General features: G+C 43.1%; 1 protein-coding gene across 4 annotated transcripts in view; it reads left to right on the forward strand.

The window, feature by feature from the left end:
• ppp2r5d (protein phosphatase 2, regulatory subunit B', delta) overlaps positions 1–13,263 on the forward strand; it is a 207,381-nt gene that overhangs the window by 136,853 nt on the left and 57,265 nt on the right. For all 4 annotated transcript variants that reach the window (XM_069887946.1, XM_069887945.1, XM_069887944.1 and 1 more), the window contains exon 8: positions 209–268. In XM_069887946.1, the coding sequence (XP_069744047.1) occupies positions 209–268 (60 nt within the window). The remainder of the gene's footprint in view (positions 1–208; positions 269–13,263) is intronic.

A 13,263-nucleotide genomic window follows, 5' to 3' on the forward strand; every position in this document is an offset into this window, starting at 1 on the left:
CTGTCCCTGGAAACTTTACAATATCTCATTGTTTAAGCATTGTGAGTTTGAAACTGCTATTCCTGTAATGAAATGTATAACTATTTGCAATATTAAAATAATTTGAAAAAGAACATTTTATAAACCTATGAAAAGCAAGTGTCAGATAGGTTTTTTTTAAAAACCGACTTGGGCCTGTGTGTGGTTTTTAATTTTTTTTTTAATTTAGATTTATTTATGAAACTGAACACCATAATGGGATTGCGGAGCTTCTGGAGATTTTGGGCAGGTAAGTGGTCAAAAGCCTTCTTTTGTTTGTGCAAGTAGATTTCTACACAAGATAAGGATCAGAGAGAGAGAGAGAGAGCTATAAGGACAAGAGCTGGAAGAGAAATTCTGATGTCTGAAGAAATCAGACATCTCGATTGGATGACGAAAGGAAGAAGATATAGAAATCTGAAGTTAACCACATCGAGGTTCAAGAATATTCTTTCTCCAATAGACAAAATCAGTGAACCGGTGCGGACTCGAAAGGCCAACATGGCCTGTTTCTGCTCCGTAAATGGTTATATGAACTGTAGATAATGGCAGGCTGTGACTCAACCAAACCTGCAGTTATCAGAAACGGCAAAGAAATTCACTTGTGTCGGGGGTCATTCCTTTGCTAGTTGTATGTGGGTGTACTCAGCAAGTTGGGCAGGCATTTCAAAAGGACGAAACAGAGTTAACACTTCTGGTCTACAACCTGGATTCAAAGGCAGGCAGAGAAATCAAACAAGCACGTTTAATGTTGTAGAGAAGGGCAAGTGTTGAGGAAGACAAAGAGGATCTGAGACATGGAACGGAGACCAAGGCAACAGTGTTGATGGGGGCTGACAGAGGGCGATAACATCCTGTTCATTGTACCTGGTCTCTGGAAGAAATATAAACTGAAGGAGGTGATTAAAAACAGAAGAGAGAGGGAAACAGATCTGTGAGATGCAGAGGACAGCTGTTGCTGGAAAGCTGAAAACCATGTTCAGCAGGTCAGGTAGTGTTTGTAGAGAGCTATACAAGTTAACATTACAGGTTGACAACTTTGCAACAGAATGGGTCGTTCAGATTCCAACTGAATCCCAGTGTGCCTCAGTTGAAGATGAGATCTTATTTCTCAAGCTTTTGTTAGACTTTGTTGGAATAATGTAAGATGCAATTAGTGCTCAGGAGTAGAAGTAAGATGAAGAATGAAAATGACAAGTACCTGGAAGGATAACTCTTGCAGACTGAATGGAAAGGTTTTGCAAAGCAGCCATCAAACTGCATGTGGTTTCTTCAGAGACCCTATGAGCAGTAAATGGGATGCACTAAAATGATAGAAATACAAGAATAATGAAATCTGACACCACCTTTTATCTCTTCTTCCAACCATACAATGTTCCCTTGTGAAACCAATTCATGTGCATCCCAATTCAGTGCATTGCATGGGCATCTCCTGTTGTGGTCTCCCCTACATTAGTGAAAACCCAAATGCAGCTTTGCACCTCTGTCAAATGCTCAGAATTACCTTGATCTTTCAGTTGCCTTTCACTTGAATTCTCCATCCCAGTCCTATTTTGATATTACACTGTTTCCATGAAGCCCAAAGTTCCTGAAACAGCAGCTTTTCATTTACCAACCAAGTATGTTGCCACCTTCAGGACTCAACAATGAATTCACTAACTTCAAATTGAAAATCAATCCTTTTCAGTGTATGCCAGAACAGTGTGCAAGCTCATCAACCTGAAATTAGCTCAAATTTTCATCGCCACAGTTCCTGCCTCGCCCACTAACCAGATCCTGCACTTGTGTTTTCTCCTCACTTCTGTCCTGCTTCATCTCCCTCTATTTACACCTTGTACGGATCAGTGCAATTAATCTCCACTGGCAGAAACATGTTAATATGTTTGTATTTCCTGACAACCTGGCAGAAAGCTATTTGGCCTGTCTAGTCTCGGCCAGCTCCAAGAGCAACCCCATCAGGAATCAGGATCAAAACTAGAACTGGATGAGAAGAAGATGGAGGGTTATGGGCATTGTGCATTGTGCAGGGAGGTGGGACTAGAAAGGGGTGTTTGGTTCGGTGCGGACTAGAAGGGCCGAATGGCCTGTTTCCGTGCTGTAATTGTTATGTTAAACTAGGTGACAGCAATGCTACCTGCTACACCACTGCTTCTCTGTGTTAATCATTCTCTTGGCTCCCACCCTCTCACAGATTTTCCCTTTGCTCTCCCACCCTCTCACAGATTTTCCCTTTGGTCTCCCACCCTCTCACAGATTTTCCCTTTGGTCTCCCACCCACTCACAGATTTTCCCTTTGGTCTCCCACCCTCTCACAGATTTTCCCTTCCGTCTCCCACCCTCTCACAGATTTTCCCTTCGGTCTCCCACCCTCTCACAGATTTTCCCTTCCGTCTCCCACCCTCTCACAGATTTTCCCTTTGGTCTCCCACCCTCTCACAGATTTTCCCTTTGGTCTCCCACCCTCTCACAGATTTTCCCTTCCGTCTCCCACCCTCTCACAGATTTTCCCTTTGGTCTCCCACCCACTCACAGATTTTCCCTTTGGTCTCCCACCCTCTCACAGATTTTCCCTTTGGTCTCCCACCCTCTCACAGATTTTCCCTTTGGTCTCCCACCCACTCACAGATTTTCCCTTTGGTCTCCCACCCTCTCACAGATTTTCCCTTTGGTCTCCCACCCTCTCACAGATTTTCCCTTCGGTCTCCCACCCTCTCACAGATTTTCCCTTCGGTCTCCCACCCTCTCACAGATTTTCCCTTTGGTCTCCCACCCTCTCACAGATTTTCCCTTTGGTCTCCCACCCTCTCACAGATTTTCCCTTCCGTCTCCCACCCTCTCACAGATTTTCCCTTTGGTCTCCCACCCACTCACAGATTTTCCCTTTGGTCTCCCACCCTCTCACAGATTTTCCCTTTGGTCTCCCACCCTCTCACAGATTTTCCCTTTGGTCTCCCACCCACTCACAGATTTTCCCTTTGGTCTCCCACCCTCTCACAGATTTTCCCTTTGGTCTCCCACCCTCTCACAGATTTTCCCTTCGGTCTCCCACCCTCTCACAGATTTTCCCTTCCGTCTCCCACCCTCTCACAGATTTTCCCTTCGGTCTCCCACCCTCTCACAGATTTTCCCTTTGGTCTCCCACCCTCTCACAGATTTTCCCTTCGGTCTCCCACCCTCTCACAGATTTTCCCCTCGGTCTTTCCTTCTCTTTCCCTTTCTCTGCAGCTTCATATGTCAGATTTATTGTCAGTACATACATGACATCTCATACAACCCTGAGATTCCTTTATCCTGCGGGTGTGGTAGAATTACCATTAATTGGTAGTGCAAAAAAAACTACACAGCATAAGACATGTAACCAAACAAAGAACTATAAACAAAGTGACTGCAATACAGAGAGATAAAAAAGAAAAGCAATAAAGTGCACAAATAAGAGGTCCTTCATTGCTACTGATTGAGTTTGTTGTTGAGTCTGATGGTGGAGGGATAGCAGCTATTCCTGAACATGGTGGTGCGAGTCTTGGGGCACCGATACCTCTTTCCTGATGGTAGCAGCGAGAACAGAGCGTGTGCTGGGTGGTGTGGGTCCTTGATGATGGCTACTGCTCTCCGATGACCACATTCCCTGGAGATGTTCTCGATAGTGGGGAAAGTTTTGCCTCTGATGTCCTGGGCTGTGTCCACTTCCTTTTGGAGGGCTTTACGCTCAGGGGTATTGGTTTCTCCATATCAGACCTTGATGCAGCCGGTCAGTACGCTTTTCTCCACTTATCTCTAGAAATTTGCCAACTCCAAAGGAAGTAGAGGTGATTTTTTTTTTGCATTTGTTTTCTAGTTTCCATGAATACTGATGTTAACTAGTGAAGAATCTGAAATGTTAACTCCTGTATTCTCTCCAGATACACTAGCTGACCTTTTGACCATTTGAATTATATCTTAGATGATGGATACTTTTCAAGCCACAACCTTCACGACTTTGAGCTATGGCCAGAGGTGATGGAGTGGAATTGTTTCGCCCTGAATAGACTCGAGTAGAGTGTTTGTTGTTAGCGTTTCATTCTTCTGAGTAAAGAAAGCATATTTTATCGTTGTAGATGGTAAAAGCTGTTGTGGGACTTGCAGCAGGAGTTAAGAACATGGTAGAAAAGGAGGAATTGCCCTTATGACCCCTCACATCTTCCCTACCATTTCATGAGAAAGTTGCCATTTCCCCACCCAAACCAAATCCCTTGATTCTCATAATAACCAAAAGCTCATAGATCTCTGTCTTAAATATGCACAACACAAAGATTCCATAGCCACTTGGGTCAATAATTCAAGCAAATAACCACCTGGGTAAATCTCTACTGGGTGAAAATTTATTTGTAACCTCATCCCTTGAGATTATGATCCCTAATTCTTAGCAGCCAGAGGAAATGCCCTCTCAAAAAACCCTGTAAGTATTTGGGTTTCATTGAGAGTACCTCTCATTCTGCTAAACTGTCTTGACCTGGTCTGTTTAATCTTCCTGTAGGAGATTTTTATCTCTTTCCAATCCTGGAATAACTTGTTTCTGACCTGATCTGTTGGACACAACAATCATGTTAGGTTTGGTTTAGTTAGCTTGCTGGACAGCAGTGAACCTGATTTGATGGTAGCTTCACTGGTGCATTTAGCTGCTCATGTTATTAATTTCCTGTCAGTTGTATGGCATAGATTTTAATTAGTTCTGTACAAGTCTAAATCTGGTGCAGGCACAGTCCAAGGAGCTGATAATTGCCGTTAGGTATTAAGCAGTTCACCCCACTTAGGTTGAAGGAAGATCACTAATAACAAGCCAAAGCTGGCGATCTAGAAACTCTTCGATAAATACTGTGTCTATGTTTGAAACTCCGCATTTGTTTGAAATTCCTCATCAATAAGGCCGAAGAAGCTGAATGGAGGCTCGATTTTTGGGATCTGAGTGTCACTTCAAGACATCCCTAATAGCAAGATGAAAAGTGACTCTCACGGGATTTCAGCTCATATATTACAAACTAGTTCAGCAGGAACATTTGTCAGGACTCACAAGCAACCAAATGCCTTAATTTGCTTGGCTGAAGTTGCGGACAAATCGTCCTGGGTTGAAGTTAATTCTTGCTAAGGTCTTGTTGAACAATACAATTAAAGAAAAAAGTGAAATGAAAAACAGCAGTTAGCACAGTGCTGTTACAGCACCAGTGACCTGGGGTTGAATCCAGTGCTGACTGTCAGGAGTTTGTACCTTCTCTCCATGACCTTTGTGGGTTTCTTTCCCACCCTCCACCCCCACCAACAACTTATGGGGATTGCGGTGTTTTGGGTGGCACAGGTTCGTGGGCCAGAAGGGCCTGTTAGCATGTTGTATCTTGAAATTTACATGTGTAATCCTGCCAAACAGTAGGTGGCAGAGAGCCAGACTTTCTTTGTTTGAGAGGCATTAGTGGGGGAATTCATGACTGACGTTTGTTGATTAATGTGCTTATGCATTCATAGAGGTGGAAAAGTTCACCACAGTCATTAACAGGCTTCGTGGGAAATGATTGCTGGAGATATCCGTGCGGATTTTTGGGAGAAGATTTTCTTTGCAATGGTTTACGTGCTTAACCCTTTAATGACCATTTAAGTCCTTTCTCTACCTTTGTTAAAGTATTTTTGCCAATTGTCTGACAACATTCTTCTGAGCCCAAGGAGTTAATACCTGACTTTTTTTCATTTCTTCCCCATAATTTGCTTTGAAAGTGCCAATGAGAAGCAGCCCATGTTGGCTGCTTTCACAAGACTTTTTCTGTCACCACTTGTCTTCTGCCAGCACATGCAAAGCTCCTGACTGCACTTCAGTCCAACATCAAATATCCCTTTGGAACTAAGTCTATTGATGCAGACAGCATGGTTGATGTGGTTTTGCAAAGACTTCAGATGGGCCTTTGACAGTCCCATCTAAAATATTAGAGTCCATGGGATCCAAAGCCAGAAACCCTTATTATGTTCACAAAAATTCAAGAGTTAATTTAGGAAATGTCATTTGTAATTTTGCAGAAGACCCAAAATGTGGCAAAGTTGTTGATAATGAGAAAGGGAGGCTGCAGGGTGATAATAGTCAGGCAATGGCAGATGGAATTTAATATTGATAAGTATGTAGGTTGACGGAGGATCCAATAAAGACAGGATTTGCCATGAATGATAGCACCTCGGGGGTATTTGAGGAACAGAAGTCTAAAGACCCTGGGGGTGGCAGTGGGGCCAGTGATGAGGACATACAGACACTTGCTTTGATGAGTCTGGTTACTTCCCTTCCAGTACCTCCAATCTCATTGTGTCCTATCCCCACACTGCTCGTTTCTACCTTTTACCCAAGGTATGTAAACCCATCCATCCGGGTAGACCCATTGTTTCTGCCTGCTCTTGCCACACCAAACGAGTTTCATCGTCTTATCTTGACTCTTATCTTTTCTCCCCTGGTCGAATCCCTCCCCACCAACATCCGCGACACCTCACATGTCCGCCATCTCTTCAAAGACTTCAGATTCCCTGAACTGGACCACCTCATTTTCTCGATGGATGTCCAATCCCTTTATACCTCCATCTCCCATACTGAAGGTCTTAAAGCACTTCCCTTCTTTCTGGACCAGACTCTCAACCAGTTACCCTCTACCACCACCCTCCTCCATCTGGCAGAACGTGTCCTCATTCTAAACAACTTCTCCTTTGACTCCTCACTTCCTTCAAATCAAAGGGGTAGCCATGGGTACCCTCGTGGGTCCCAGCTACGCCTGCCTGTTTGTGGGTTTTGTGAAACAATCCATACTGCAAGCCTACGCAGGCAAGACCCCTCAACTCTTCCTCCGTTATATTGATGACTACATTGGGGCTTCCTCATGCACCCGCGATGAACTCATCAACTTCATTCACTTTGCTGCCAACTTCCACCCCAATCTCAAACTCACCTGGTCCATCTCCAACAACCTTCTTCCCCTTTCTGGATCTGTCTCCATCTGGGAGGCAAGCTTTCCACTGACATATATCACCAATTCCCACAACTACCTGACTACACTTTCTCACACCCTGTTCCCTGCAAGGATTCTCTTCCCTTCTCTCAATTTCTTTCTCCACTGCATCTGCTCCCAAGATGAGGTCTTCCAGTCCAGATTTTATGAAATGTCTGTCTTCTTTCACAAACATGACTTCCCCTCCATCACCATCAACTCAGCCCTCACCTGCAACTCTATTTTCGACTAACCTGCCCTGGCCCCCTCTGCCCCAGATGCAACAAACACAGCCTCTGCATCCAACACATTATCCTCTTGAATTTCTTGCATTTACAACGCTTGACAAGGCAACTTCCCCTCTCCCCCCTTCTTTGCCTGACGTGGTGACAGCTCCTTCCTTGTCTCCTTCGTGCACTCTTTGTTTCTCACCAATCACACCGCCGTCCCAGCACATTTCCCTGTGACTGCAGGAGGTGTCACACGTGCCCACATCTCCTCTCTCACCACAGTCCAGGGCCCCAAACAGGCCTTTCAAGTGAAGCAAAGTGTCACGTGTATCCGCAGGATTGATTTACTGTATCCAGCGCTCCGTTTGTGCCCTTCTCTACATGAGAGACTGGGCGATCGCTTCGTGAGCACCTTCACTCTGTCTGCACCAGTTACAGTAATCTCCCAGTGGCCAACCATTTCAGTTCTGTGTCACATCTCCACACTCACATGGCCTCGTGTATGTACCACTAAGACCTCCTGTAAATTGGAGGAACAACTCCCGATTTTCCATCTGGGCATTCTCCAAATGGATAGCATCAACGTCAACTTTTCTCATTGCTAATAACCTGCTCTCCCTTCCCTTCTTCGTCAGCTCTCCATGCCCTTCCCTCTCTATTCACCCAGCCATCATTCCTCCCCCTACTTGCTGCTGGGCCCTCCCTCCCTTCTCCACCTATTATCTCCTGCCTCTCCTCCCACCTCCTTATCCTTTGGACACCTGCCAGTATTTTGCTATACCTTAATGAAGGACTCAAGCCTGAAATGTCTGTTATGTATTTTCATCTTTGATATATATGAAGGACAATTTTTGACCTGCTGAGTTTCTCCAGCATTGTGTTTTTACTTCAACCATGGTGCCTGCACTTTCATGTTTTACTTCTTGCTTTGATGAGTTGGGTACAGAGCACAGGTACAAGAGTTTTACATCATATACACAAGTGCACAGTACAAATCTATAGGTACACGATCCTTTATCCGGACATCTAAAATCTGGAAAGCTCCAAAAACTGGACTTTTTTGTGGAGCCCTTGTTTGATTACCCGACTCACACAGGCATGACATAGCAACGCTTGAAAAGGCAGGCCGCCACTTACTGTCAAGCATCAGTTGTAGCTCAGCAGTCGTAGAGAGAAGAAGTTCATTTGCTGTTCGCTGTCTTTGTGTTGTTTCTTGTGACTTTGTATATAATCTGCCTTGAAAAATGTCAAAAAGAATTGCAGAAACCTCAATGGATAACAGCAAGAAAAAGAAAAGGAAACATTTAATATTATCAATAACGCTGAAAGTGGAGTTACGACAGAAACTTGGTCTTGGTGTGTCTGTGCGGTGGCTCACTGAAGAATATGGTCTTGGAGCTAGCTCTGTGTATGACTTGAGGAAACAGAAAGACAAATTACTGAAGTCATAGTGGTGATCACAAACTTATGAAAAATAGGAAAACACTACATAGGTGAAAAATGAAGATATTGACCGTGTGATGATAGAATAGATTCAACAACGAAGAAGGGAACATATGCCGCTGAATGGCTTGTTGGTCATGAAACAAGCTAGAATGTATCATAAAGAATTGAACATTGAAGGAGAGTGTCAATATTCAGAAGGTTGGCTGCACAAGTTTAAGAAGCGTCATGGTGTAAAATATCTGTAAATCTGTGGTCATAAAAGCTTCTGCTGATCATGAAGTTGCGGAAAATTACGTAGATGAATTTGCCAAGATCATATCCGATTGAAAACCTTTCTCCTGAACAAATTTACAGTGCTGATGAAACAGCTTTGTACTGGCGCTACGTTCCAAGAGAAACATTAACAATGGCAGATGACACAGCACCAACAGGTTTTAAGGATGCTAAGGAAAGGTTAACTATTCTTGGATGTGTCAATGCAGCAGGCACACACAAGGTGAAGTTAGCAGACATTGGAAAAAGCCAACGTCCGGATGTCTGAAAGGCGAATTTAATTTACCTGCGCATTATTACGCAAATAGGAAAGCATGGGTAATCCAAGAAATATTTTCCGACTGGTTCAATAACCACTTCGTACCAGCGGCGTGAGCTCATTATAGACAAGCTGGACTAGAAGAAAACTGTAAAATTCTATTGTTCCTGGACCACTGCTCTGCACATCCTCCTGCCGAACTTCTTATGGAAAATTAATCTTTTCGGCATTTACTTGCCTCCCAATGTGACATCTATTTTACAGCCTTGTAACCAAGGAATTTTATGCTCCCTGAAGAGCAAGTATAAAAAGCATTTCACGAACTGTGTGTTTGAAGCAGTCAACAAAGGAGTAAGAATGCAAGACTATCTGAAAGAGTTCACTCTTAAGGATGCCATTTACGCAGTTGGTACCGCTTGGAATGATGTTGATCAATCAACACTAACAAATGCTTGGCACAGAATATGGCCAATAATGATGTTTGATGAAAACTATCCTATTGATGATGAGTTCAAAGGATTTTGTCTCACTAATGAGAAATGATGATATTTTAATATATATACTAACTTGCGCTAAAAGTCTATCGGATGGAAGTCTAAGTAAGCTAGAAGAAGCGGACATTGAAGAAATGCTAAACATTGACAATGATGCACCTGTTGTGCATTCCATGAATGACGGGGAAATTGCTGAAATGGTGTTAAATATGGATAAGAATGAAGATAAAAGTGATGATGACATAGTGAACACAGGTGAAAAAATTCCTACAGACGATATGGTGAAACTTTGTGATCAGTTCATAGCTGGCCTTAAACAACGAGCATTTATCAGTGAGCAACAGATTATGGGAGTTTACTCAATTAAAGAGACATTGCTTAGACAAAAACCTATGCTGATGAGACAGATGAGAATCCCATTCCTGATGCATCATTGGAAATCTGATTATGACATTGGTGAGGTGTTCCTAGCTAATAAGGCGAAGGTGAATCCTAAGGGTTTTTACAGATACGTGAACTATAAAAGGAGGGTTAAGGATAGAATAGGTCCACTGGATGTTGGGACCGGTGAACTAGGTCAGGAACCGTATGAGATGGGAGAAATATTGAACAATTTTTTTCTCGTCAATATTCACGAGGGAAAGGGACATTGAGTTAAATGAGATAAGAGAGGCAAAGGGCTTAGTTATGGAAAGGATAGGAATTAGTAAAATGATAGTTTTGGAGCTTCTAAGGTCAATTAAGGTGGATAAGTCTCCTGGTCCTGATGGGATTTTTCCCAGGACTTTAAGGGAGGTCAGGGAATAAATAGTGGGGGCACTTACAGTGATTTTTCAAAGATCACTGGAGGTGGGGGTGGTACCACAGGATTGGAGGGTTGCAAATGTAGTTCCATTGTTCAAAAAAGACAGTAGGTATAGGCCAAGTAATTATCAGCCAGTAAATTTGACTTCGGTGGTGGGTAAGGTTATGGAGGGTATTCTTCAAGATAGTATATACACATATCTGGATAGGCAGGGATTGATTAGGGGCACCCAGCATGGGTTTGTAAAAGGAAAGTCATGTTTGACGAACCTTGTTGAGTTTTTTGAGGAAGTGACAAGGTGGATGAAGGTAGAGCGGTGGATGTGATCTATTTGGATTTTAGTAAGGCTTTTGATAAGGTTCTGCATGGAAGGTTAATAAGGAAGGTTCAGTCACTAGGAATTAGTAGAGAGATTATGACATGGGTTCAGAGGTGGCTGAGAGATAGACAGCAGAGAGGTGGACAACTGTATGTCAAGTTGGAAGCCTGTGACAAGCGGGGTGCCTCAGGGATCGATGCTGGGTCCCTTGTTTATCATTTATATTAATGATTTAGAGGAGGGTGTGGTTAACTGGGTTAGCAAATGTGCGGATGATATGAAAATCAGGGGAGTGGTGGATAGTGAGGTAGATTTTCTTGGATTACAGAAGGATTTGGTTTGGAAGAGTGAGCTGAAAGATGGCAGATGGAATTCAATGTAGACAAGTGTGAGGTGTTGGATTTCGGTAAAAATAACCAGAATAGGACATATGCAGTTAAGGGGAGGGCATTGAGGCACGCAGAGGGACCTGGGGGTTATGGTACAGAGTTCACTGAAGGAGGATTCCCATGTAGACAGGGTGGTTAAGAAGGCATATGGTATGCTGGCCTTCATAAATCATAGTATAGAGTATAGGAGCTGGGAGGTGATGCTGCGGCTTTTTAAGACATTGGTGAGGCCAGGTTTGGAGTACTGTGCTCAGTTCTGGTGTCCAAATTATAGAAGGGATATGGATAAGGTGGAGAGGGTACAGAGAAGGTTTACAAGGATGTTGCCTGGCTTACAGCATCTGGATTGCAGGGAGAGATTAAGGAGTCTGGGACTTTATTCATTGGAACAAAGATGACTGAGAGGGGACTTGATAGAGGTATTTAAAATTATGAAAGGAATAGATAGACTAGACATTAACAGACTCTTTCCCCTGAGGGCAAGGGAGGTTGGAACAAGAGACCATGAGTTAAGGGTAAGGGGGCAACACTTTAGGAGAAATATTAGAGGTGGCTTTTTCACTCAGCAAGTGGTGGAAGAATGGAATGATCTTCTGAATGAAATAGTTGCGGCAGTGTCCCTTCTGTCATTTAAGAGAAGGTTAGATGTGTTCATGGAGGTGAGGGGGTTGGAGGGTTATTAGCAAAGAGCAGGAGGGTTGAGTTACTGGAGTTGTTCAAGTGAACTGGTGCGGACTCGAAAGGCTGACATGGCCTGTTTCTGCTCCGTATATGGTTATTGGTGACACTGACGGACGCTCTTTCACAGCTTAACTGCAGCTATGTATTTAGCCGAGTTTGAACAAATTTATGGCTATAGCATATAAATAAACAATAATAGTATTTATATTCTTTCTTTATTCAAATTAGTGTGAATACTAATGCGTCTCTCTACAGAAATATTACGGTAATGTGTATACTTATGGCTCGTGTATTTTCGTTTTAAATGATCCCACTACAGGTATTTCATTATTCATTACCAGTATATTACTCTATAAATAAATTGTAATAATATTTTCCCACTGATTGTGAGTATTCATACGTTCTTGCTGCCGTAGTCGGACATCTGTTTTGATGTCTAATTTACAATCGGGCTTTTGTTCGAAATCCGGAAAAATCTGAAATTTGGAAAACACTGTCCCTCAAGGGTTCCGGATAAAGGATTATGTACCTGTTCCAAGATTCTTGCTTGTGAAGATTCACCAACAACAAAAGAACACTACAGCACAGTACAGGCCCTTCAGCCTTCTATTATGCTGACCTATATATTCGGTTTTTTTTTAAAGTAGTAAACCCTCCCTACCCTGTAACATATTTTTCTTCCATCCATGTGCCTGTCTAAGAAGCTCTTAATTGCCACTAATGTTTCTGCCTCCACCACCATCTTTGCAGGGTATTCCAGAACCCCACAACTCTCCCAAGTAAAAAAATTTACCCCTGATATTGGGAGATGTGAGATTAAAAAAAAGCAAATTGGGTAAATATGGGGAATATAGAGATTACAAAAGGTGTAGTTTTAAGGCTTTTGAAGAATATAAAGGTGGATAAGTCTCCAGGACCAGACGGGATCTTCCCCAGGACATTGAGAGAAGTGAAGGAGGAAATAGCAGAGGCTCTGGCGGTAATTTTTCGAATGTCATTAGATATGGGGATAGTGCCGGAGGATTGGCGCATTGCGCATGTGGTTCCGTTATTTAAAAAGGGTTCAAGGAGGAAGCCTGGCAACTATCGGCCTGTAAGTTTGACGTCTGTGGTAGGTAAATTAATGGAGAAAATTCTTAGAGATAGTACTTATAAACATCTGGATAGACAGAGTCTGATCAGGAGTACTCAACATGGATTTGTGGGAGGAAGGTCATGTTTGACCAATCTGATTGAATTTTTTGAAGAGGTGACTAGGAATGTGGATGAGGGTAGCGCAGTGGATGTTGTCTATATGGACTTCAGTAAGGCCTTCGATAAGGTACCACATGGAAGGTTAGTTAGGAAGGTGCAGTCTTTAGGTATA

Source organism: Narcine bancroftii, chromosome 6 (genome assembly GCF_036971445.1).
Source record: "Narcine bancroftii isolate sNarBan1 chromosome 6, sNarBan1.hap1, whole genome shotgun sequence".
NCBI lineage: Eukaryota > Metazoa > Chordata > Chondrichthyes > Torpediniformes > Narcinidae > Narcine > Narcine bancroftii.